General features: G+C 45.5%; 1 protein-coding gene across 1 annotated transcript in view; it reads left to right on the top strand.

Annotated features, from left to right (window-relative positions):
* The window catches only part of LOC146246700 (transmembrane protein 266-like), a 29,747-nt gene that overhangs the window by 422 nt on the left and 2,238 nt on the right, over positions 1–27,087 (top strand). Inside the window, exons 2-9 of the mRNA XM_084682338.1 lie at positions 463–593; positions 5,733–5,921; positions 19,596–19,750; positions 20,595–20,668; positions 21,442–21,498; positions 21,688–21,826; positions 24,265–24,380; positions 25,369–25,585. Of these exons, the coding sequence (XP_084538464.1) occupies positions 580–593; positions 5,733–5,921; positions 19,596–19,750; positions 20,595–20,668; positions 21,442–21,498; positions 21,688–21,826; positions 24,265–24,380; positions 25,369–25,585 (961 nt within the window). The 5' untranslated portion in view covers positions 463–579. The remainder of the gene's footprint in view (positions 1–462; positions 594–5,732; positions 5,922–19,595; positions 19,751–20,594; positions 20,669–21,441; positions 21,499–21,687; positions 21,827–24,264; positions 24,381–25,368; positions 25,586–27,087) is intronic.

Genomic DNA, 27,087 nt, shown 5'->3' with positions numbered 1-27,087 from the left:
TGAGGACTCGAACTGCATCGTACTCTCTTTCTGGTCTTTCAATATGCTGTAACTGAGTCAAGTCTTGAGATTGGTCTAGTTTTGTCGGTGTCATATAGTACTGTATCCTCGTAGGTTACCCTAAGATAAAACAGGCACTTATTTTACACTGCCCCCAGTCTACCCGTCAGCGCTATTCACTCAAGCTTATTAATTCTACTTTACGTGTATGGCCATGAATATGACCTGGCCTGTTACAAGTAAAAGCACGTGTTTGTATTGCGGTAGTATGACATACTGTGGTGCTTGTCATTAGATACATACGTAGAAATAGCCTCAAACGTAGTGTGTGAGAGAGACAGAGATAAAAAAGTGTGTTTGTGAGGAAATGTGTGTGTGTGTGAGAGAGAGATAGAAGAAAACATATTGTAGTGCAAAAGGACATGTTGCCATTATAAGTTGCTCTTCATCTGGGTTCCCCAGGTTCAACATGAGAGCTGTGTCTATCAGGTGTGGCGAAGACAGGATCTAGGAAAGGTGGAACAGATTGGAAACCGTGCATAGACAAACTCTTCTCTCCTCTCACCATCACCCACAAATATGGCAAACCCTGGGTAAGTACTGCACACCTGCCGTCTCACTTTCTCCCTCTCCCCTCTTCTTTCAACGTCTTTCTTTCTTTCTTCCTCTAATAACATGACCTGTGCTCAGTTCCCCGCCTGCCAGACACAACTGACCCCTTGTCCCCCTCTGAGTACTAAATGTCCACACTTTCAACCCAAGTCCCACAGGGCGACTTACCATGTTTCAACCAGAGAACACCAGGGTAGCGCTGTGGAAGTCCTCATTAACTATTCCACCCTTTCACTTCCCCTGAAAAAAAATGGGAGTTTCCTCCTCTCTCCATTTTTTTTACCTTGCCATTTATTACTGCAGCCCGAGGAAGCACACAGGGAAGTGGCTCCTGACCCTATAATCTATTGACCAAATCCATAGCACCAGCCTGGCCTCCCCGTGTGCACTCTGCCAGTAGGAGAGGAAGGGGGGGTGTTCGAGTCTGTGTCACGCTGATCCTCCACTCACTGGCGAACTCTGTGGCGACTGCGTATCTGTGGTCCCCGGTCGTGTTGAGATTCTAAAGGGCTCTCGGTGCAGGACAGCAACCATTCATCTTTCTCTCCACGTTGCTGTTTACCCAGTTGTTTATTCAATGCCAACAGGAGGGTGGGGAGGTCGGAGCCAGGGTTCTGCCTCTTTTGTTCAGTGTGCAGGAGTTGACAAGCACATGGTGTCTGTCTGCCTTCGTAAACGCACTCGATGAGCAGGCTAATATGCCTCTAATTGGCTCTTTTCAAAAGCATTACAAGGGGAATGCTTGGGTTGCGTTTTCTGTTATACAGGATAATATGCAATCTGTGAGAGGAATCTCTATGACAGGCGTCAGGGTCCAATCTGGGCTTTGAAGACACTTTCATAGGAATAATTTGGAAATGTCTAGTCTGTAACTACTTTCTGTTTGATTCATAATTCCTGACATCCTGATTGATGAACCAAAGAATGTATGTGTAATGTCAGTGGAGATGTTGTGAATGAGTCCATTTGAAATTCACTTATAATTTCAAACGTATTGTTGGTGAACTTGAGCTTTATACTTAGAGGATAGCATTTCTGCATGGTCAGAAGTGCTGTGGGCTCCCTGATTGAAGAAGGTCCCAACCACAACTCCTCTGACACTGAAACTGACACTGACTCACAGTGATGACTGGCTACGCCAATGTTCTCCTCAACACCTGGTGAGGCCAGTGGACAGCTGCTCTGTGAGGGGTTTTCTTGGCAAGATCAGATGTGCTTAGCTGTACGAAATGTGTCCTTTACATTCAGGTCTACTTGAAGGTGTGTGTGTTGATAGTGTAACGCTCGTGAAGTGGAGAGGTGGGGGGTGCAAATTAAGACAAACTGTGACCGTACAAATATAAAGTCCTAACTTTTAGATATTTCAATGTCCATGGATCTTTATTAATTGAATTAATACATTCTTCGAATTGTATAAGTGATAAATCATTCTACTTGGGCAGCCCATTAAGAAGGGGGAAACGCAGAACATTTATTTCCGTGCCTGCAAGAAAATGTAACAGATGAAGTTTCCTATTTCCTAAGGCTCGATGTTATTCTAAATGCACAGGGTTGAAGGTCAAGAGCAGAGAAGTTGCCGACGTCCGTTTAAGGACATTGGTCTTGCCCCCAAGTTGCGTGACCTTCTGTTTGGTCAGTGGACTGCCCTGAGCCAATTATGCCACACAATGACCTTTCATACCTGACCCAGAACAGTTCTTATTCTATGATTTGGCTGAGGGGGCAGGTTATGTGTGTGTGCAAAAACCCTCCCCCCTCGCCCCCAAGGGAGCCTCTGTGTTTCACCCTAAATAGCATTTCGGACTATTGGGCTTTTCCTATAACTACAGAGTCTTGGCAGGATTGAACCAGCAAACTGGTCTAAAATGTACTGGCAACCAGCCCAATCACCAAGCCCTATCACAGGATGCTATAGTGCCGGAATGTGATTCTGGGGCTCTGGACAGACAGCCTGTGTCTGCCATGACTGATTAGGTAGCAAGTGATGATCAGTTGGGATGGGGGCCAAGTTGAAATAGATGAAGGTCGGAAGGCTGAAGTAGCAGCCTGGGTTTGTGAGACGGGGGTACAAGATGTAGTGTGCTTGGGAGTATTTTCTATGGAGATCTAAATACAAAATATATCATATTCTCTCAAGTTTACACACTGGCCTTGTGGATTTTCCCTACTGGGCCTGGTGATGTGTCATTGTCTCATGAACTAACAGTTGGAAATCCTCAGGGCCATCTCTTTAGCAGTCTAGCTTCTGGGTTTCACTCTAAGACATGCTGTACTGGATCTCCAGCATAGTGCGCTGACTCAAGGGTGAATTATTGTACTTACCTGTCATTTCCTCCCCAAGGTTGGTCTGCACTTGGTCACAAAACAGACAACAGTGTCAGAGGGGAGCATATTAAGTAGGGATTAGTCATGAGCCCAAAAATAAAGCTTTGCTTGCTTTCAAACAAACACACTCAAAACATTAACATTTTGAAGTGGGGGGCCGTGCAAAAAGGAGAGAGATTGGGCCTTGTTCAGATTGTATGTGCCACTTGACCTTAATCTGTTTCATGAGCCAGACATTTAATGTAGGCATACTTTGAATAGTTCCAGACATTATCTTGCTTAAAGACATAACTCTTTTTGCGACTTTGTGGTCACCTACTTGGTATACCTGGAGTGTTTTAGTTTGTAATTGTGTTCAGTAGTGTGTGAGTGTGTTCAGATATAAATCTGTGCCAATACACAAACGCACGTATACCTACATGCGCATGCATCTGGTGCTTTATTTGAGCTTGTGTTTGTCGTTTTTGTGTGAAAGGGCCAATGCTCCTAGTGTGGTCTCCGCCCTGTGTCCTTGTGGGAAGGTTGTAGTGAGTCACAGCGGAGATCGGATCAGCCCTGGGGGCCTCACAGGCTACTCCCCCCCCCCACCCTCTCTCCCACCCCACCCTCACTAACCAGACCCTCACTGTCTTGCTGGTGGTGCTGGTCTGCAACAGCACACGTCCCTCCTGAGCCCATCAGATGACCTTTAATGTTGACCTTATTTCAGATTACTGTATAAAACAAGGCAAGATGGACCCCTCTGATAGTTTCAGGCACTCAAGGTCGCCTTTTGTCAGGGTGTTTGTGATGGGCTGACGGGATGTGGAGGAGGTGGACTGTGAAGTGGGACTGGAGGAGGACCCGTAGGTGGAGGGACAAAGAGGAGGAGGAGGAGGGACAAAGAGGAGGAGGAATAGGGACAAAGAGGAGGAGGAGGAGGGACAAAGAGGAGGAGGAGGAGGAGGGGCAAAGAGGAGGAGGAGGAGGGACAAAGAGGAGGAGGAGGAGGGACAAAGAGGAGGAGGAGGAGAAGCAGAAAAAGGAAAAGTCAGCTGGGTGCCAAGAAAGATGACATTTGTAACGATAACTGCAGGAAACATCCACATAATATTATTCTCACCACTGTGCGAGACATCTCAGAATGAACTATTCTTTTCTGTTCCTTAGTGTCTTCCCCAGAACCAGCAGTGGGGATCAGATAGAGTGCAGTGCAGTGAGAACTGGAGCATTCTCTGACCTGCTAAATCAAGGCCCTACAGCCCCATGAAGTCTCATAATTGCACAGCCTAAAGGCACAGCACCAGCATAGCTCAGCACAGCCCAACGCAGCACAGCCCAACGCAGCACAGTAGAAATGAAAGCAAACGCAGAGGAGCCGAATTCCTCTCTGACCTGCTGAGAGAGGCCTGTCACTGACATAGAGCCAGTGGGAGATTTCTTGTATTCCAACCTTTTGCCCTCTTCTCCTTCCTCATCCCTTCCTCCTACTCTCTTTTCCATTTTTTCCCCATCCTCCTCCGCCTACTCCTCCTACGTCCTTTCTGCCTCTTCCCCCTTTCTCCTATCGCTTCCTCTTCCTCCTCTCCTCTCCGGTTCCTCCACGTTTGTGGGGGAAGCTGGGATCCACTCAGCTGACAAAGGGAGGCGAGGAACGTCACGGCAGACATGATACACCAGCATCTGCTCTGGTCTAAAAATATGCACCACAGGGCACACAGTCTGCAGCTGCACACAGCGAAGGGCCCCATTTGTTTCCACCTCCATGCTCTGTGGAGATGGCCCAGCTTTAAACACAACTGAGGCCGTTGGAACACGGGGCTCTTTAGCACAGGCCCCGTAATAGAATACCCTCGCCAATGCAGGGCTACTCACACATAAACCGCCACTGCCAGGCCTGTCCATGCTTCGCTAACAAGACGCATGTGAAAATGCAGCAATAGCGAGCTATTTTTACACATTTGCTGCAAGCAGTCATTCACAGATCTGACACACACCAAGCCCCGAGCATCACGGGCTCCCTGTCAGGATCGTTGCTGACCATTTATGTGTTTGTTTCTGAAGCTGTCTTTGCTCCGAGAAAATGGCTTTGCCAAAAGCTTAATGTACAAAGATCATTACAAGTCCACTGTTACATAGGTCAATGGAGGAGAGTAGATAGTAGGTTGTTTTGAATTAAAATACCCGCTACATTGTTAAATGTTGATCATTTTGAAATTAGTCTTGAGTGTGTGCTTTGTTTTCTTCATCTGAAAAAACAAATCTGTTAATGTTGTTTCTCAGTCTGTATATTTGCTTGTTTGATAAAATGATGTGTTATGTAAAAAAAATAACATTGTATTTCCACGCAGAAATTAGGCTTTTAAGTAGATGTTTGTTCTTTTGAGCCAGCCAAGCTTCATATTCAATAACAGCCAGTGTTTGTATCATTTCAATTTCTATTCCAGCACAAACAGGAGTATTCATGCATATCAGACAATAATCCATGTTAAATAATTGGATATGCTCATTGTGTTCTCATTGTCATTCTGCTCTTCTCCACCCAAGCAGAAAGAGGGTCAGGATTCTCTCTCAAGTCTTCAATAATGCTAGGTGGCTTGTTTGTACTCTTTTTGAAGCACATTTGTGGCCTCTGATTGTTCTTCTGATCATCATCTCTTTCCTTCTTTCTTTCTTTCTTTCTTTCTCTTTGTTTGTCTCAAAGTTATATGAGTTCAGACTTCAAACTTGGCCACACTTAATGCTAGACCATTTTTGGGTTCTGGAATCTAATGTCAGGCCGTGTGTGTTCCATTCCCATGTGTGTGTTTATCTAGGGAGGAGGAGCACCCTGGCCTGTCCGACCTGGAGATCATCTCCCAGCCTGGGGAAGAGGAGAACCCCTGCCTGGCACCTGTACAGCTGGTCAGCTTCGGCTACCGTGACCTGCCCCTGGCCGCTCTGGACCTCTCACTGGCCGGTTCCCAACTCCTCTCCAACCTGGACGAGGACGACAACCGGGAAGGGTGAGAATGCCAGGCTTCCTGAACCAAGGAATGCATCCAGAGACTGAGTTGCTCCAGTCCGCTAGAAAAATCAGGTCTCTCTCTTCCCTGTGCTCAGTCAGACAGCTCTCTATTCATAATTCATCACAGTCTGCTCCTTTGTCAGGGACCTCAGCTATCACGCTACACAACACAACTGTACAAGTTGTTGGAAATAATTGATTATCAGGACAGTTAGTACTTCATAGTATGGTAAATGTCTTGTGTAGTTTACAATGTTACTCCTTATCCCCAAGTGCATGACTTGGTGGCTTGGCTCGGCTTCTCACAATAGAATATGATTTTCAATAAGCGAGGAGCCCTGGGCTGAGCAGTGGCTGCAGTAAGTTAAGCAGGATCAATTAATCATGTCAGAATGAACATCGGCCCTCCTCTCTCTCTCTGTTGACCAATTATATCATTACTATAATTGACATTGTACATGGCATGATCCTCAGAGTGGCCTCCCAGAGACTATGTCAGCCTTCATACCCTGAAATGGCTGATGCACTGCGTAATTATACATGACATTATATTGAATTACACCATTACATCTCATATTCTCCACCCCTGAATAGGTCATTTTATGGAGATATTTTAGATTTCTTTTTTTTTTTCTTCCATTTTCAAGGTGGGAAGTCATTAATACACATTTTTGGGTCCTGGGATCATTCCCAATCTTTTTCCCAACAAGTGTATTTTTAAAAGACCTTAAGGCATATAAAGTTCAAACACATAGTCGCTTTTTGCTTTTTCATTTCTCTTGATGTCACAGGCGCTGTATTTCTAATGCAGACCATAACAAATCTCGGAAAATACAGCAACACTCTCCCAGCCGTCTGTAATGGCACTGTAATGTACGATACTTATAATAGGCTCATGTTTTTCAGTGCGAGTGTAGATATTCTGGCTGGGCATGTGGATATGAGCTCACATTCCAGCTGTCCATTTCATTAGTCACAGTATTAGCAGATTTTCATGTGCACGGTTCATATCTGGTCAGCGCACCTACATCCTGTCCAGGAACAATGACTCAGACGAGTGTCTGACTGGGACGCCTCCATGGGACACACACAAACACCATAAGCTGGAGGATGGGATCCAGAACGCCTCTTCCAAGTCCCTCCGTTTGACACCAGTCTCACTTCGCTGAGTCTGGTGCTGGCCCGCCCGGTACCGGACAGATGGGTCCCACAGACGCACTGTCAACAGTGGGCACTGCTGACACTAACACATTACTGCTGTCACAGCGAGGGCTCTCTCACACACACACCACGGCCCCTCGTTTGCCCCGTTCCCGGTCACTGTCGCACGTAACCACAGTGACGGCACATTATGGGAGGCCGCTGTGCGTTTGGCTGTGTTGACGCTGTGACTCCAGTGCCCGGATGACACACTCGTTTTGGGTGGCGTTCTTGTTTCTTATTTTAAAGGGCGGTTTGGAAACAGATTTGAGAAATGGAAATATCAAGAATGCATTCCTTTACTATGTGTGAAATCTATGGAAACAGGTGTAGGTATTTGTTTCCTTATAGGTGATTTGACCTATTATTCAGATGTCCTATCATACAGTAGCTAGCACTACTACAGGAAGGCGTTTTCTATCATGGCCATGAGTAAAACATTTCTCCTAGTATAAAATTCTCTTACCAAGATTTTAAAGGTCTAATAAAAGGTCTAATAAAATTCCTGTTAAATCCATGAGGCATGAGCTCCAGATTATAGAGCACAGTATCGCGTTATATCTCCGGTATATATCTTAAATGGAACACTAATTTTTTGCATTCATCGTAATTACAGTATCATGACTGCGTTTGAATTCTCCATCAGCACTGTAGTTATGGTTTGGAGCATTTAAGCACTGCTCCGCAGTTGGTTGGTTTCTGAAGGTGTTCAGGAAGAAATAAGGGCCTGACTATAGAGGTGACTTCATATGCTGGTGTTCTCCCTCTTCTTGTTGAAAATAACCCATGACAGGTGACCTTACCTCTGATGACAGAGTCTCGATACTTGCTTCTCCAGGAAGCCACTCTGCAGTATGGAGACATAGCCAAGAACGCTTCATGCAAATGTGTCAGTCAATCAGGCAGTCGGCTGCCGTCCTCCAGGTCTTGACATCCTCTTCTGTGGGCTTCAGCAGCGCCGGGCTCCCAGTGCTAACGCGGGTGTTTCCGTCTCCTCTGGTTATTGATCTGCTGCTGCCGGATAACAGCAGCAAGCCTGGCCCCAGTGTCACTCAGCAACACAGCGTGCGTCCGCGCAGCATCTTCACATCCACAGCAGGGTTCACAAGGCTGTGTGCAGTGGTCAGCCTTGTTGTGAAGCATCTCATCCAGTACAGTAGAACATAATGCGCAAAACAAGCCGGCCAAGTTGCGTTCTCTTTCAAGTGCTTTAGTTAACCTGTACATGGGAACGTGCCTGTGTTCAGAACGGGACCCTCTAGGCCGGGCTTACTAGGACACACTGTAGGGTGGCTCACCTTTAGGAAATGATGAAGGAAGGAAATCAGGCTTTTTTACATTGCCGCAGGAAATGATGAAGTGAGGTTGGTAAGAATGGAGACGGACGCAGGCGAGGGCCGTCCATGGCCATCAACATGATAATGTACCTTGAGAGGGATGTGTCCTTTGCTCCACTGACTTCCCCCAGGAAAGTGGATTGCCTTCCCAGGCTGTTTCTCGGAGAGACTCATTGGCTCTGCCTGGTCATGAGGGAGTGTGATTGTAATAGAGTGAGTGTGTGAGTGTCTGTGTGTAGGACTGTGTGTGTGTGTGTTTGTGTGGGGCTGTTGTATTATGCATGGGATGGAGGGAAGCATCAGACATAGCGACAATTTGTGTGTGCGCTTGTGTGTGTGGATGTGTGTGTGTATTTGTGCACTTCAAATTGAGGAACAAATATTTAATCAACATAGGGACGGTTCACTGGATGAGGTTCATTGAGTGGACAGTGATTCTACAGTGGCTGGTTTGGATGGATTTTTCTTGGCAGAGTATCATGTCCATGCACTCCTTTCTGTGAAAAACATTTGCGGTATGTGATCATTGAAAACTGATATATTCAGAGAGAGAGATTAAGCTACTACTCTCCTGAACTGGTTTAGTCTCTGGTATATCTGTTCTATAGAAAGTCAAAACAGCCAGAAGTCTTAAATTGGGTGTCTGTCGTATTGATTTCGTGAAAAATTCAATTTCATTCGCTCCTTCCCAATCAGGTACACATAACGAATTCAGCCCCATTCTTATGTACTGAATCAATTTTATAGTTTTAAAATTGTTTTATTGTTTGTGTAATTTTTTTACAGAGCGTGGGAATAGGGACCTGCGCAAGTGTTTGATGAACAAAGAATGGATTTTATCGCGCAAAGAGGCTGGTGTGAGTTTCAGAGACATGTACTGTAGTGGAGAATGAGGCGGTGGGAATTAATCAAGAGAAAGGCTCTCATGTCAACCTGCCTGTATGATGAAGCACCCACCATCGGCCATGTTTGCATATCATAGCCCATAGCATTGTGAAGGTGGAGTTGACCTTTCTGTTATCTCTGGTACGCACTGCCCCCACTCCACATGGGGATTCAGAGGCGGGATAAGCAGTCGTTCACACACACACACACACACACACACACACACACACACACACACACACACAGACACACACAGACACACAGACACACACACACACACACACACACACAGACACACAGACACACACACACACACACACACACACACACACACAGACACACACAGACACACAGACACACACACACACACACACACACACACACACACACACAGACACACACAGACACACAGACACACACACACACAGACACACACAGACACGCGCGTGCACGTGCACGTCCACATAGACAAGCACACAAGCGTGAAGGCACACATACACATGGGCACACGCGCTGAAAGAAAGGGGAGGAACGAAAGCTCTCTCGCTGCACTGTGTAGTGATTGTTATCTAATCGTCTGTAATCATGGTTCACTTCATATTCAAGTTTATGCCTGGCTGTCACATGTCATTAAGGCAGGCAGTGCTCCTTCTCTGATGCCTGTGTACATTTCGATACTCGCTCTCTCTCTCTCTCTCTCTCTCTCTCTCTCTCTCTCTCTCTCTCTCTCTCTCTCTCTCTCTCTCTCTCTCTCTCTCTCTCTCTCTCTCTCTCTCTCTCTGTCTCTCTCTCTCTCTTTCTCCCTCTCTCTCTGTCTCTCTCCCACATCTGCACACCATTGCCATCTGATGATGAATATCACTGAATTAAATGTCAATAAAAGGTCTACTTTGTTCCTTCGTCGCCATCCCTTTTAAATACATTCCCACCAGCCAAGGGCAACAGCGATACTAGGAACCATGGGTCCTTGCATTACGGAGGGAGGGGGGAAGGTGTGCGTCAGAGATTTTAAGCACACTTTTGCTGCATTGTTGCCTAATGTAGCATGTCTATCAGCAGAAGTGGGCGACATTGTGTGGGTGGTTGTTCTAGCTAGCATCAGGGGGCACTTGCAGTGTTAGCAGTTTTGGAGCCATGGTAAGTGGAGTGCAGTTATTAATAGAGTTCAGGCCATCTATCTTCCTGTCCAGGAGAAGCTGGGAGGACCAAGGTGGCGTGGGTTTGCGTTCAGCACTTTCATTGCTGCCCACTCGCTCCAGTCATCAAGCTGTTTTTGTTTGTTTGTTCTTTTTTTGTTTTTTTTTTGCATTTCAGCTTTTCCCAGTGTGGGATGGCGGGAAAGCAGACCAAAGTGGGGAGAGCTGGAGGGATGGCACACACATTTTGGTCACAACCTTGTGCTCTCTCATGGTTCGATACTGTACTACAGCAGTCATTTCCCAAGGCTTACAGTAAATGCAAGATAACCCTACACTACAGAATGAAGACCAAAACTTCACTTGAGCCGTAGTGCCTGACAGTAACAGTACCAGCCTACCAGGTTACCTGCCTTCTCATCAGCATAGAGCCTACCTGAACAGGTGCGGAGGTGTGTTTTGGGCCCTCAACCCTCCCCTCTTTCTCCCCAACCCCTCCCTCCCAGACCACAGTAATGAATCTAGGATAGCAGTGGGGATGATCTCACTTCATGCACCCTCTCTCTCTCCCCCCCCTCTCTCACTCCTGATCAGAGTGTGTTTGCCAGACACAGAGGCAGAAGCATATGCCGTAGATTTGGCTGCTCCCCAAATGTGCGTGTGGACCTCAGGGTGAGGTGACTCGACACCCGGCCCAGATGGCTCATCTGAGGTTGTGTCCTGGTGGGCTGAGAGGATGAGGAGGATGAAAAATCCCTGCTCTCTTACTGCTACCACCCACCAGTCACATGCTAGGGGTCCTAATGTTCGTTTTCAGAAATGGTCACTGGTCAGTTTTACATGTGCAGCAACATGACATGGCCTGGGTGACATGTTGGCTTTGGCTTTGTCCTCCAACGGAACTTGCAGAACTCACAGATCATGTGTTCCACAGGTACACCAAACGTCTGCTAAGTTTTGAGCGCGCTTGTGTGGCTACTTCGGCCCCTCAGTGATGTCATCGTTTTTCCTATTTAAAAGTCCAGTCTGACTTATGGCCACAGCAGGGGAGAAGGGCAAGTTAAAGCACTACGGTGTGTGGAATTATTTCTTCTCTGGTGGTTAGGTGGGTCCTGCCAATTTGTCGTGATTTAATTAGAGTGCTAAAGGTATTCTAGGAACCACTGGGGAATCATAGACCTCTGTGTTATCTCTGCATAGCTCAGAGAAAGAGCTGCTGTCCCTCCCTCTTTCTTTCTCACCTCTATCTTTCTTTCTCTCTCTCTCTCTCTCTCTCTCTCTCTCTCTCTCTCTTTCTCTCTCTCTCTCTCTCTCTCTCTCTCTCTCTCTCTCTCTCTCTCTCTCTCTCTCTCTGCCTCTCAAACTGCCGTTCTCTATCTCTCTCGAACACCTGTATTTCTCACATGTTTTCGTTTGATTGAGACGTGACCGTTTATGTCTCAGACTCTACTAACCGAGGCATTTGGAGGCAGATTTCCTACGCAAGTAGTCGCCTCCAGATCCATAAAACCATCCTAACTGATCTGCTTTCATTTCAAATGGCTGTACACCTGTGATCTGGCCCTCACTAGTTCTAAATGGGATGTCAAAAAGTATATTTTCGTCAAATGATTACCTTCTCCGGTCGTTTCACGTTTCAAAACAACTCCTCGCAGACATTTATTACAGTGTGACGATCAAGAACGTTCCGGGTGGTCTGAAGGGCTTCAGTGGCAGACAGATGCTGTAATAAGTCTCCGTGGATGTTCACTAAGAAGGCAAAGTAAAGGATTTTCAGTCGGTGTGGAGACCATCATAGCTGCAGACTGCTCTGAGTGTACACCCAGCCCCCAAATAGACACAGATGGGATCACCTTGAGAAAAGGGGAAGAGGCCTGTGTTGGCACGGTGGTTAATATTCACAGACATGCAAAGTGTGAGATTGCTTTTCTGGCTAAAAGGGAAAGAGATCAAGTGTCTGGGGAAAAACCTATTAGTGGAGACCAGCTTGTCAGCTTCACTGCAGATATAGGTAGATCTATCTCCATTTACCTTGTATTAAAAGGCAATTTCTCTGGCCAAGAACAACTTGAATGTTAAACTTATTTTTCTGTCAGTGAACTCCATTGCAACAGGAGGGACGTGTGTTGAGGGTCGAGGTGGACCTGGAGTCTGAAAGAAGTGAAAGACATTCATGTCTGGGTTGAGCTGAAGACCAAAAAAGCAATGTTTATTAAAACCAAAGGGTTGTATGATGATAGCTATATCAATGCTACTTCTACTGCAGCAAAAACCAATACATTTTAAATGTGTTATTTTGGACAAGTCTGCTATAAAGCTGCTATATATACCATATATTTAGATATTCACATAAGAAAATCAGTCTATTGTTCTTAGAATCACTCAACCTACTTTGTGACAAATTCTGTAATCAAAGTTCTTTCCCCACAATCTCATTCATTAAGTAGTTTACTTTCCCCTTGCAGTTGTGTATTGTATACTGAATGTTAAATGAGAACCAAAAAGGGCAAAGCCCTCACAAACTTCTTGTCCTCATATTTGCTTGCACTTTGTATCAGCCTTTTGTCTCTGCCTTCCTCTCCCCTTTCCCTCTCTCCCTCTGACATCATTACTTGGGGCTGGCTGTAGTGGATGCAGCCCCGCTGACCTGCCTTTGCCCCCACCATAGAGTTTGCATGAGGCCAATTCAGCTCCCTTGAGATGAGTGCTAAGATGACCATAGAGAATTGTGGTGGGATGGGGGTGGGATTCCAACTGCTTCTTACCCCCCTAACAGGATGTCTCCCCATCCTCGAGATAAGGGCCTCAAGTCAGAACATCTTCATTGTTAGTGGTGGTTTGCTGTGTCAGGAGGAGTGATTAGCCCATTGTGTTTCACCAGGACTGGTGTAGTTACAGGCAAAGTGTGCTGTTGTGAACTCTCTAGAAGTCTAATCCTGTTTGAAGAGATTCTGCTTCAGTTACAACAGTAGGAAGTGGATTAAAGAGGAAAAACGACATGCCACATAGTCATGCTGCATGGTTATACAGTATCACAATACTGTACAGTATCTACACTTATCTGACTTGAGATGTGCTTGACCATACTTTTAACAAGATACGTACCTATTTCAATATATTCTAGTGTATTGCAAACTAACATGACAGAAACCCTATAACAACCAATAATTGTGGCATATTTTCGAGTCCATATTTAACCTCAATCTTATATAATGTATCTGAACAACCATGCATTCCAGGCAGGCACTATCCAGGCTATATCAAACATATCTAATGTGTAATTTAGAAAATTTGCCATAAAAATGACCTAACATTAAATGCCATTACCAGAATAATGCAATTTTTGTTGAATTAAACTGCTGTTTAAAAAGGTTAGCAAACAAAGGTCAACATGTACACTTCATTTACGTTGTACAAGTGCAGTCCTCTGCACCCTATGGACGTCAAGTGTTAACACAGTACAGTTCAGTCCTCACAACATGGAACTTCCAATAAAAGGAAATTTCCCCGTATTTTATTCAGAATTTACAATCTGTTTATCCAACCATCCTACATGTAACAAATACATTTTTATAATCAGCACGTGATCGATACATTTCTCCAAATGATACAAACATTTGAGAATCCTGTGCCATTTGCCAGTTCTGCGCTGATGTTTTGTGAGCAATGGTGCGCAGGCATATGTAATGGGAAACCTTTCAAATGTAAAATTAATTACCTGTGATCTCACGACATCGCTGCTACTCAGCATATATTTTTTGCTTAGTTGGTATTCCTCTTTCCGTGCTTGCTTTGGCATAACGCTTTGTGTGGGGGCTGACATGGATCCTGAAGACACATTTGTTTCTAGAGGGGTGTTTTAGATGCTTGCACACTGGTCATGGTGACTGACTGTTCATATTTGTCAGGTGAAATAGAATTTTTCCATCAGTTGAAGATTACCTCGGGAAGGCTGTAACCATTTGCTGTTTTTTATCTCTCTCAATGTCTTTCCTCCAATACCTTTAAAACTTTCAAACATTTGTCCTACGTGGACACCCAATACAAAAACTGAAGCTTTAGGTGTGTTTGGTTTGCAGAGTGTCTTTGTTTTCCTGAGCTAGCCTGCCAGTCTCCCCTGTTTGTCCTGTCACTCAGTAAGACTCCTCTAATTGCAGTGCCCTGCGAGTATATGGCTCTTGTCCATCTCTTTCCTTCAACCTATTCCCCTCCCCCTTCTGCCTCCCATCACTCGCTGACTATCCCATTCTCTCTCAAATGACACCAAGATTAATCTGAATTGTGGGAATTAGAACCGTCCACATGCACTATACTTATCGGAGATGAAGGGATCATAAACAGCTGCCGAGGTGATTCCGCGGCACATTCAAGTCCACATTCTGACGCCGCACAGCCACACCCATTCCTGAAAGCAATATGCTCTCTCATTTCAAACTTCTCCGCTTGGGGTTTTCAATAGAGCTCTAGCCAACTGAAAAAAAGGTGTGTACCGGAGGTCCAATTCATTGAGCCTTGGAAACTTCGTCAGTGATTGATTTCCACCATAATGCCACTGTGTTTGCTAGGGATCTGGGGATTGATGGGGTTCAGTTTGTCAGAAATTGGACTCTGCTCTGTGATGTAAGGATACAGTTGAGATATCAATCCCACAGGTCACTATGAATAAACAAAGGGCACAATAGAGCAACGTTTATTTTGTTTCCCTTCCCGGGATTGTTTATGAATTCCACATACCTCGGTGAGAGCTTCAGGCAGACAGTATCACTGATTCTTTAAGACTAGTTTTTCTGTTTGCATTTGGGCCTAAATGGCAGTTATTCCTCACATCATGTTTCCTGAGCAAAGGAAAACTGTATGTCCTGGAATGTAGAAGGTCATATCCTGTCTTAAGCCTCTGCTGTAGTGAGACTGAGGAAAAGTCTGGGGTAAGAAGCTCCTGTTCTGTTTATCTATTAGTAATGCTACAGCAAATAGACTGTGTAAAACAAATCATCTGTGATTGGATGATAAGCTTGTTCTAATCCAAGCCTGATGAGAGTAAATAAGAGATCAGAGCTGTTCAGGCTGCAACTTTCCACTTTGAGTTAAGTCTGGTGATATTCCCATGCACTAGAATGGAATGAGTAGGGGAAAGTGGTGCCCTGTCTTGGTGGAACTGCAGTGTGGGTAGTGTGGTTTGTTTTATCAGAGGCCATCTGGACTCTGAGGGATGTTGTCTGATTTGCAGTGTTTGGCCGCTCACTTCCTCACTCGCTGGTATCGATCAGTTTCATGATTTAATCTACCTCCTCTGTTTTCCTGTCCCACCTTGTCCACTCTCCTCCACAGCAGGCCCACGCTGATGGCTGTATCAACCTGTCCGACACACACATAACAGAGAGACTTACAGAGAGAGACACAGAGAGAGAGAGAGAGAGAGAGAGAGAGAGAGAGAGAGAGAGAGAGAGAGAGAGAGAGAGAGAGAGAGAGATAGGAAGGGGAAGCAGATAGCATTTAGTTGGACAGAGTGAAGGGTGAGGGGCGTCGAGGTAGAAAGATGGAGATAGACAAAGACTGAGACAGTGTGGGTCAGGCGTGAAATTGAGGACTTAAGACAGGCTGTGAAAGAACACACCACGACACAGACAGAATGATGAGGGGAGAGACAAGATTTAATCAATCTAATAGGAAACTGCAGGTCAGAAGTCTATAGATAGGTATAAAGAGGAAGTTACTGTACAAAACAGGACTGTAGTCTCTCTTGGGCTGGAGGTCACCTTGACCATTGTCCTGTCTGTGGGACTGTCTCTCTGAGTTGATTAAAGAAGCTCTCTCTAACCATGATTTTAAATAGGGCACATTGACTCAGTGTGTGTCAACACAGTGCCTGACTGTGTGACTGTGTATTACTGTGTCACCAACACAGACAGAAGTTAAGGACATAAGTGCCGGGCACATCGAGGATATGAGTTTTGCGCGTCACCGTAAGTTCCTTGGCACGCGTGTGATGTCACGCCTGCGCTGCATGTCCATCCTCAGGCCCCGTCGTGTGAATGAGCCTGCTGCCGTCCTGCCCTGAGTCGACCATCTTGATGTCACAAGACACGGTCTGCTGTTGACTCATCCTCAAATATCATCGGATGACAGGTCCTGTCTCCACAACCCTACTGTCCTTGGCTGTCAGTGAACCACGTCCACACTCTGTCTCCTAAAACCTGCATCGGCCTTTTCCCCATCCCTCATCCTAATGGGGTCCGCATTATGCAGTCATACTGAGTTGTGAACGTTGCTCTCCAACACCATTACTCCCAGGGATGAGGTCGAAAGAGGAGTTCATCTCATTAAGCTTGTGGAGAGAGTGATTTATCGTTAACGTTTTATTTTACAACTGCTACTCCCGGCTTTTTTATTGTTCCGGCAAGATTATCATATTTTTGCTGCTTTCTGTCGAGGGTAGTGTAAACGAAGTATGAAATCACAAGACCTAAGATTGAAACTGAGATTCTACCTTCACGATAAATAGTCCCGAAGTAACCGTGGATAGAAGTCACAAAGTACAAAAGAATTATAGATGGTTGTTTCACACAATGGTGGATGTCTAAGTGATAGATGCTGATGCCAAGTGGCAAGTGCAGTCTTATCCACTGTGTTCTCTCATGAACATAAATGACATTATTGATGGATGATCGTACCTTTCCCCCGTGTCTCCATGATGGCTAGCAAACTGTAGTAGTATGGATGATAAGGTCTCGCTAATTAACTGAATATTGCTTTAAGTCTCAGAGGGTGTGCTTTCCTGGCATCTCTGGGTGTCTGGGGGTTAGAGCGGGCCACAGAGCAGCTTGTGTTTGTTCAGAGAAGAGGTCCCTCCCTAGTTTGAGAGCATATGCTGTAGGTAGAGAGGCCAGAGGGACAAAGTTAAACTGAGAAAGATGCATCATTAAGGTAAACTCACCAGCAGGTGGCTCTATTAAGGCCCATGCCAATTATTTTGACTTCTAGCCTGCAGTATGGTTTCACTCAAGGCTACATTGTATACAGGACTAAGATAAAGGTAATAAGTGTACTGTATGCAGCCATTTACAGTAATGTGATTACAACCATTCAAAATCACTTTGCACAACATAGTTCGGAATTTTGAAATCATACTTCACGTGAATCACTAATCTCAGAAAAGGATGACAACGTGAATTGGACATCTCGATAACGTTGTGCATTCTCATGCACAAAAAAAGGGTTTGAATCCCATTCTCTCATGGAATGATAGTCACTCCTTTTCCACTCTGGTCTTCCTTGCATGATGCCACGGGCAGGCGGGTAGGCAGAAGATGAGCTGCCCAGCAGCGCCAGCCTGGCGTAGTAAGACACGTCCAGGGAGTATCAGCATGAACCCAGCTAGAGCAGACTCACCACCATCTGGAGCCCACAGACTCGAGCCCCACCCGGTGCCAGAGAGATGATTGCTAACAGCGTGATTATGCCTTTATTAGATTAGCCTAGCGTTGTTTACAGGCCTGTGGGCTTGGCCACGTCGAGTGTACCTAGCTAGCGCTCCCCTCCGAGGGTTTGGGAGGACGAGTGAGGTGAGTCACTCGGTAGGTGCTCTGAGCACCTTCCTGGTTCTTGTAAACAGGCAACTCACAGTCCTGTCTGGAGGGCCGAACAAGCCTGTTTACTATTTCATGACTAAACATTAGAAATTTGCGGATTATTTCTCTCTCTACATATCATAGAGAGTATTGCTTTAGTGAAGTCAAAGTAAGACGGATCTTTACAGGCCTGTTCGCATGTCAATCTTTTGTTTAAAAGGCTTTCAAACGAAGGCAGGGACAGGAGCTGTTGTCTTGAACAAGGATGCAACAAATAGAAGCTCTCCCCGGGGAATGACCCCCGGGGAATGTGCGTGACAACAATGTCCTGATCCCCACACGCCCTGTTCCCTCATGTCCACAGTCACGCTCAGGGCCTATCAGTGACAGTTCAATGGCCACTCTTGCTAAACTTGATTAAAACACAGCCTCATTCTGTCGCTACTGACTTAGCACAAATTAGCACCATGCTAGGGAATGAAGATATGATCACAGAGAGGGGCACAAGCTGCCAAGTGTACTGGTAGCCAGTACATGGGGAGGAATGGAAGGTGTGAAGGAGAAAGCCAACTTTCCACTCCAGCTGGACAACTGGTGAGGGGGCATGGTTTCTCTTGTCTCCCAGTGCCAGCCGAGGGAGCAGTTGGTGTAGGGAGAGAGATGGGATCTGGGATAAGCTCGGATCTTGGAGAGATATTTGTTATATGCCTGGATAAAAAACAACTTTTTGGCCACAATTTAGACTGCATGTTACCTCTGAATTATGGAATACTTAACAAAGAATTGATCTGATACGAGTAGAGATACACAACGGAATCTGTGGACTATGCATGTGTGCGCCTCTATGTTTTACTCTCCAAACCTCAAAGGTCCCTGTGCTTTGAGTGCTTCCCTCAACACTAAATCCTTTCATTCATGTCAAAGGGTTTTGCTTTGCTATTCCGATCACATTTTGACAGAGGAACAAGTCACTAACTCAAAGAGTCTCAGTGTCCCTTGCTCTTAATACAGCCTCTGTTCACTCCCTTTGCTTTGGTCTCTGAGCCTGGCTCTTGGTTTAGATCAGATTATTTGACCCTGTGTCTGTGCAAGTGTGAACTAGCGCCCTCTCCTGGTGAATGGAAGGAAAAACAGCAATTTCTTGCATATCAAGTTTACTAATTGACAGAAACATTGAGATACTACATTGTACTTTACATTGATTTGGAAATAAACGTCTGCTAAATTAATACATCATTTAATTGGAATTGATGTTCTGTATGAATACATTATTAGACATACAAAATGAGGAGGTCATTATATGCAATAGTCATTTACATGTAGTCATTTAGCAGACGCTCTTATCCAGAGCGACTTACAGCAAGTACAGGGAAATTCCCCCCGAGGCAAGTGCTTTGCCCAAGGACACAACGTCATTTGGCATAGCCGAGAATCGAATCAGCGACCTTCTGACTACAAGCCCGGTTCCCTAACCGCTCAGCCATCTGACTCCCCAATAGACCCAACTTTGTTTTCACAATTCTCCTCTGCCTCTCTCTTTCCCCAGGTCTAACTGGTTGAAGCCCTGCTGTGGTCGTCGTGTAGCCCTGTGGCAGGTGTGTCTGCTCAGTGCTGGCTTCAACTGCTTACTGGTGGCCTGTGTCATCCTGGTGGTGCTCTTCCTAACTCTGGAACTCCTCATCGACACCAAGCTGCTACAATGTAAACACATCTATCTTTACACCCTTCATGAACTGACTAACTGCCTTTCTGTCACAAACTGCCTTTCTTGGATTGCCAAGTGTTTGAGCTGCAGCTATGTGGTTGTGCAAAAGGAAGATTTGTCTGTGGGCTGCTGTTAAAGCCCAACAAAAATCCATTGGTAATCCAAGTGGTGGATGGGGACGCTGTCAACACAGATTAGGAGCATATTAGAGGGGAGCCGTCCTTGCTCTCTCGCTGTCCTCTGTCTCTTAATCGCACAGCGTCCTGCCAGTTGGAACAGGGTAGTAAATGACTCCGATGGAGAGAGGTGAGAATGAGCCGCTCTCTTCTCCATGGCACTGGGCACACGTCCCCATCGATTATGGGCACGGAGCCAGGAGACGAGGCCCTGTAATGATAGCCGAGTCTCGCTCCAAGGACTGCGTGGCAGCAGCCTCTTGAGATGCATCACCACCAGTCCTGCAAGACAAATGATAAGAGTGGGTGGGCAGGGCAGGGAGGAAGAGAGACTTCGAAAGATTAGCGGCAGGATGGCATGGGGGTGGCATGTGGATTAATAGAGGGAGATATGGGGAGGGATAGGAAGACTGGTGGACAGATCGGAGATGGCTGGAACGAGAAGGAAATGCATACGATACTGCTGGGAAAGTAGGAATAAAGAGATACAGCACTTGAGCCCTTTTGTTTTCCACTCGGACTAGCATCTGATAGATATCCGGATTCATCGCATATGTCAATACTAACTTACCTTTTTGGACCAACTTGAAATATACATCCTTTTTCTTATTAATTGAATTTTTGGCTAAAAATGTTTGTTTCTTTTTGTCATATTCCTCACTAGTTGCCAATGCGTTCCAGTTTGCCAGCATCATGCATTGGATCAGCCTTATCATCCTCTCTCTTTTCTTCTCTGAGGTTAGTGCTGGACTAAGACTACACTGCAATCCATTGTATGCAGTACAGTACTGTCCTGTCCTGTCCTATACAGTCCACCTACAGTACAGTACATTTGTACGATACCACAGCCTCAGCCACCTGAACCCAACATGCTTCAACAGGAGGCAGGTAGAGGTAATAATGATGGAAGAGGTTAACGAGCAACCGATCTGGTTACATTGATATGAGACACCCAACACCTTGCTCCCTGACACCATAGAGGACCTGTGTCAGATGGATGAGGTCATGGATGGATACCAGCTGCTCCAAGTCCACAAGTCAGAGAGCAGGGTCCCTACCTGCAAGGGAGATCCTCTCCTCTTCTCACTTACAGTGACACTGTTGTTGTGCATGCGCTACACCATGATGAATTGTCCGGGCCACTTTTGCCTGTCAACCCACCCTAATTAAATTGTAAGTCGAAGAGCGTGTTCGACATGAGGTACCCTCAACAACATCCTTTGTGTCACTGTATGTGCGGTCGAGTAGGATCAGATCACAGAGATATACCATTTTGTTTGGCCAGCGCTTTTGTAAGGGAATATCAAGATTCACTGGACATTTAAATGGGTCACAGAAACTAGAGCAACATTTCTACGGGCATTTGTATGAATAGAGACACGGTTAACTTTGACTGTTTATTCAGATATACTTACCTTTAAAACGTTGAATCTTATGTAGTATGTAGACAGCTCAGGGAATGTGAGAACATTGTGAAAGTATTTCATTTTCTCTCCCTCTCTCTTTCACAGACTGTTTTCAGAATTGTCGTCCTTGGGATCTGGGACTACATCGAAAACAAAGTTGAGGTACGATTCCAGTGGAGCCATTAAGAAAGTCCTAAAACCAAACTCACAATGCAGAATAGTTAGCTCGAACAAAAACAATGACGTTAAGACCTTGCCCATCAGAGTGAGGTGAGGTGAGATGGGCCACACTGTCTGCCTGCGAGCGAACACGTGCGTGACGCGCTTCCTGTCTGTGTGTTCCGCCCGCAGGTGTTTGATGGTGCCGTCATCGTGCTGTCCTTGGCCCCCATGGTGGCCTCCACCGTGGCCAACGGCCCCAGCAGCCCCTGGGACGCCATCAGTCTCATCATCACCCTGCGGATCTGGAGGGTCAAGAGAATCATTGACGGTGAGACAGGCCAGGCGGGATGGGGCTCAGCACAGCCTTCTCTCGTCTCTGGACAGCTGGCAGCTATCTCCCTAGAGTCTCCGGACGCTTGTCCACATTGAAGTCAAGAGCTTGTCCTTTGCTGCTCTTTCGCTGCGCAGCTCTGTGGGAGAATGAGGGGCAAGGCTGGCTATTTTAGCATATAGCTGTGACACAAGAGGTTAAACCATCGGTTAGAATTACAGTTCTGATCATTTTAACTGAAGTCCTAACTTTTAGCCAAGGTGCTTTTTCTGTGGTTTCAGCAGTCTCGGTTTAGCTGGATTTAAAGAACAGTTAAAGCCATAATTAACCCAAGACATATATGTAAACAAACACAGGATTGGCCAATCAATCCTACAATGACAGGACCACCCCATAGACCTGATGATTATACAAATTATTTACTATTCAGAACAATATCGCTATTGATCGGTCCCTGAGAGTAAATTGCCACCGTTCTCCTATTTAAACTGGTATTGATCGCCAGGCCTTGTTAAACAGATTCAGAGGCCATAATGAATCCACTGGCTGTTCTCTCCTTTGCTAATGGAAGGTCCGGTCGATAACTACAGGGGAGGTCACCCTCATCCAGGCCCCTGTTTTCATGATCAACTCTATGACTCGATCACACATACAGTGTCGCACAAACACAAGCACTCCACGCTACAGCAATTCTTTTTATGTTATGTTATATTTAGTGAACCTTTATATTCCCTCATGAAGGCACTGGCAGCCAGAAAGGTCTATCTCACCAGAGATCTGATCCTACTTACCTGACTGTACATTCAGTGACACAAAGCCATTGTGGGGACATTGGGTTGAATATACCCATCGACTTCCAATTTAATCTTATGGTTTGACAAGTAAACTGGCTGTGGTAATACTTGGATGAACAGAATCCGGACAGACTTGATACAGCCTAGCCTGTGTTTCTTTACGTTAGGATGTCAAATCTGTGTTTATGGGATGTATAATAGGAAAATGTAATCTGTAGAATTACACACTAGGTAAGATTGTACACTACATTTACCTATTTCTGGGTTTGGCGCTCAACCCAATCAGCAGCCATGCAATACAGTCACGTTGAATGTGGTCCACAGCATTTTATTTGAGTGGCCATCTCAAGGACATCATTTCCTAGTTTTCACTATAGCCTATTCTAACCTGATTGTTTTGATGTGTGTAAGTAATTGAGTTAGGCAGCTGGCCAGCCCACACAGCAAGAACATGTATCTCGCCACTGATACAATTTAAAGTCACAAGCTGGTTTGATTACAAAGCTAAAGGGTACTCTATTATACACAGAGATGGCAAAAGTAGTCATTACTACTACCTTAGTATTTTAAAAAGTTGTTAGAAAAATATACTTAAGAAGATTAAGTAGACTTTGCATCTCTGCAACAGTGTAACAACAGTGTTATCACAGTGTAATGATAGTGTAATAACAGTGTAATAATAACATACTACAGATGTAATAACAGTGTAAAAACGTTGTAAAAACAGTAAAAAGTGTAATAACACAACAACAATGTAACAACATTGTAATGTAAGGAGTGACAGTAAAAGGTTGTCAGAAAAATAGTTCAGTTTACTTAAGAACAGTAGAACTTGTAACTAAGTATTTGCACATTGTTACTTCCCATCTCTGATTATTTAGATATTTTCAAGCCTTTCAAAGTTCAGTGCTTGAACAAATATTTGTCAGAGAGAAAGTGAAAGTGAAAGCGCAGAGAGAACGAGGGTGAGAGAGAAAAAGAGAAGGGGTGAGAGACTAACCAAATAGGTGATAGGTGAAAGTGTTAGTAAAAGATGTATACATATAAACAAATACATTTTATATATAACACACACCTGTTGTATGTGTTAAACAGCCATTGGGCTGCTTGGGTTGGTGCTAAGGCCCCTGCAGGTTTCTGGGTGGGGAAGAGTGTGGGCTGAGCAGTGGGGTGGGGAGTGTGGGGTGAGGACTATCTGCTAGGGGATTAACACTTTGCTTGAGCCGAGAGGAGAATCAAACAAGCTCTTGAGAAGGAGAAGCTGTGGAATCAGCCAGGGTGTGAATTACACTGCTCCACACGTACCGCCAGCCACAACTCTCCCTCTTAGTTAGCGGGGCAGAAGCGTCGACTAGGCCTGCACTGCAATATTCAGCTTTTAAAATATATTAAGATGTTCTAACGTCAAACTAAACATTATACAAATTTAAAAAATGATATTATTATCACAAACATTTAACATCTAATAAACTTCCTCGAGTCACTGTCACTGAGGAGGCCACAGTGCGGGACAAGCCGGTAAATTTGGACATTGAGTTCCAACATTAATGAGCGCTTTAACTTATTTAACACAATGAAATATATATATGATTTGGAGTGGGTGTGGTTCCTGAGGGGGCCTCTCTCCTCTCCCCTGGACAGCTTATGTCCTGCAGGTGAAGGTGGAGATGGAGCTGGAGATCCAGCAGTGCGAGAAGACCAAGGCCATGAGGGAGGAGCAGTTGGAGCGCCTCACTCAGATCTGCCAGGAACAGGCGGTGAGTGTCCACACCAACGCCCCTCAGAGACGGCTTAGACACGGTCGAAGAGGCCGTCCTAAGATTCAGCTGTGGCCGCGAGTCTGTTTGATAGGTTGCTGCGATACAACCATACGTGGCATGCCAGTCTATTTGGACGATACATACAGATCTTGAAATGTGTTGAAACATCTGAGATTTGTGTAAAAACACTGTTATGCTACATCATTCGGTCCTGTTGCTTGTAATGCTGTAGTTTCTAAACACCACCAGAAGAGGGCAGTAAGACCTTACTACTGTAGATATGTGTCTTCCTTGAGGTCTTTTTTTATGTTAAAACCTCTACTGGTATCTGCTTGACATATCTTTTTTCAGCTTGTTATATCTTTGAGATCTTTAAGTATGGTGACTGTCTGAATATGGTGACACAGACATTAGTGTTGCACGTCAGCATCATTTCTTTCCCAGGCCCCCAACCTCAAAATCAATATCAACAGAAGCCATAACTGTATATCATTGCAAGCATGTTGGTACAAAGCACTCCAGCCACAATTGAATACATAGTTTAAATTGAAAACGGTTAATCTATTTTGAATGTGTCTGTCAGTATTTGTTGTCCACTCTGTAGAGAAAGTACAACATGTATTCCGTAAGTTACTTCACTTACAGATCATATACATTTATTTGACTGAGATGTTATTAGAGTAGGCACTAAAACATTATATATGTGTTTAGATCGGGATAAATCTTTTGAGAATATCTCTCACTCTCCTATTCCTTATCTTTCTCCCTTCAAATCAAATTTACTTGTATAGCCCTTTTTACACGCAAGAATGTCACAGAGGGCTTCACATACACCCATAGAACTGCCCCTCAACCAATCTAAACCCTCAAGGATCTTATCTTTCTCCCTTTCCCTCTGCTTCCAACCTTTACCCATCCAACTCGTCTGATACTCTCGTCATCTCGCCCTCCTCCCCCTCCCACCACCCCTCCACCGCTGCCTCAGTTTGAGATCAGGCAGCTTAGGGCACATCTGGCCCAGCAGGACCTGGACTTGGCTGCGGAGCGGGAGGCGGCCATGCAGATCCACCATGTGTGGGGCAAGCAGAGCAGCAGCTTCCAGGTGCTGGAGGGCCTGGGTCCAGGGGAGTCTGACGACGAGGGCCAGGGGGGCCGCCAGGGGGGCCGCCAGGGGAACCACAGGGAGCCCCGAGCCCCCACAGGTGCACCACTCTAATATACTTCTAATGTTGTTGTTTTTTTTTGTTTTTTTTTTGCAACAACAGCACTGTGAATTAGCAGACCACAGCAGCATGAACTTGATTCATTTGAAAATGTAGCACATGAAATGTTTGGTTGAGAAAGCAGCCTGACAAACCAGAGGTGAAAGAGAGGTGTGCCATAAACTATGTACATAATTATGTGGGACAAAAAAGTCCCAAACGGTGCAACATCAGGTGAATGGGATGCCAGAGCAGTGTCAAGCTAATCTAGCGCAGTAGCCCCCAAGCAACTCCGAGGCCTACCTCTTAAACCCCTCTATCTCTCTCTCCCTACGCAAGCACACAACACCCATCTGACCGCAGGCACTTCAGGATCAATATGAGGGCAAAAAAAGCTTTTAGGATCTGGTGAATCCGAGGGAAAACAAGCATGTTCCCCCCACACCACGTCAGCTTGCATGGGCATCTCTGTTGGCCCCCTCGACTGGCCCCCGCCCTCCGCCCAGCTAGGCTATTTCAGGTACAGAGTGCTCTGTGCATTGGGCCTTGTTGTGGGAGAGAGAGCTGGCCCCTGTGAACATCTGTTCCCTTCACCTAAAAACCACAGTAGGGCACCGAGAGAGACGCCAAAGCTGTCGCCACATCGCCACTCCCTGGGGATTGTGGTAAATCTGGCTCAGAGGAACAAGCAGTGCTTTTTCCAAAACATGGGCATCAGGAGAGGCACTTAGGCCGCAGGGGCCAGGCCCGGGCAGACTGGGTTACAGCTAGAGTTGCTCTCTCTCTCTCTCTCTCTCTCTCTCTCTCTCTCTCTCTCTCTCTCTCTCTCTCTCTCTTTCGCCCGAGGGCTAGCCATCAAAGTGTCGTTCATTCTCATTGAGGCACTTTGCTGCTAAGACTCTTTTCTTGTTGGGCATGAACTGGAAAGGCTGAGGGAGGACATGGAAAGGGTTACAAACATTTTGTGAGGAGGTCTCAAGGGGTTTGTGGTTTTGTACTGTTTAAGAGAACAAGAGAACTACCGGTAAACCTGTCGATAATTCAACACTCACCATTTCTGATGTTCAGGGGTAGTTTACTGAGATTCAGTAGCTGTGGTCGGTGTGGTTTTACAGTGTTACAATTGTAGTTGCCTGCAATTAGTATCACTCTAAGGCTTGATTGGTTTTCTAATCCATTTGTATTGTAAAACATGTAAAAATGATTTTCCAATCAAATACATAGCTTTTAGTGAACCGTCAATGCAAGACTCGTCTGCAAACCAGTACATACATTGAGCATGTATATTGATTTAGCTATGAACTGAATGCTCTCCGCGTCACCTCTGTGAATGTATAGATGGTTGGCAGTCCGATAGCCTGACTGTCAGAGAGACAGCATTTTATGTACGCCGGACATCTCTTTCTCTATTCTGAAGCTCATGTGTTATTAATTGCAGAGTGATTGTCTTGGTCGTGTTTTAGTGAGTGCAATGCTTCCTCTCCGGGGGTGGGTCTCGGATT

The sequence above is a fragment of the Hypomesus nipponensis genome, chromosome 19 (genome assembly GCF_054491055.1).
Source record: "Hypomesus nipponensis isolate SF chromosome 19, ASM5449105v1, whole genome shotgun sequence".
Lineage (NCBI taxonomy): Eukaryota > Metazoa > Chordata > Actinopteri > Osmeriformes > Osmeridae > Hypomesus > Hypomesus nipponensis.
This window is presented reverse-complemented; position numbering and strand designations above follow the sequence as displayed.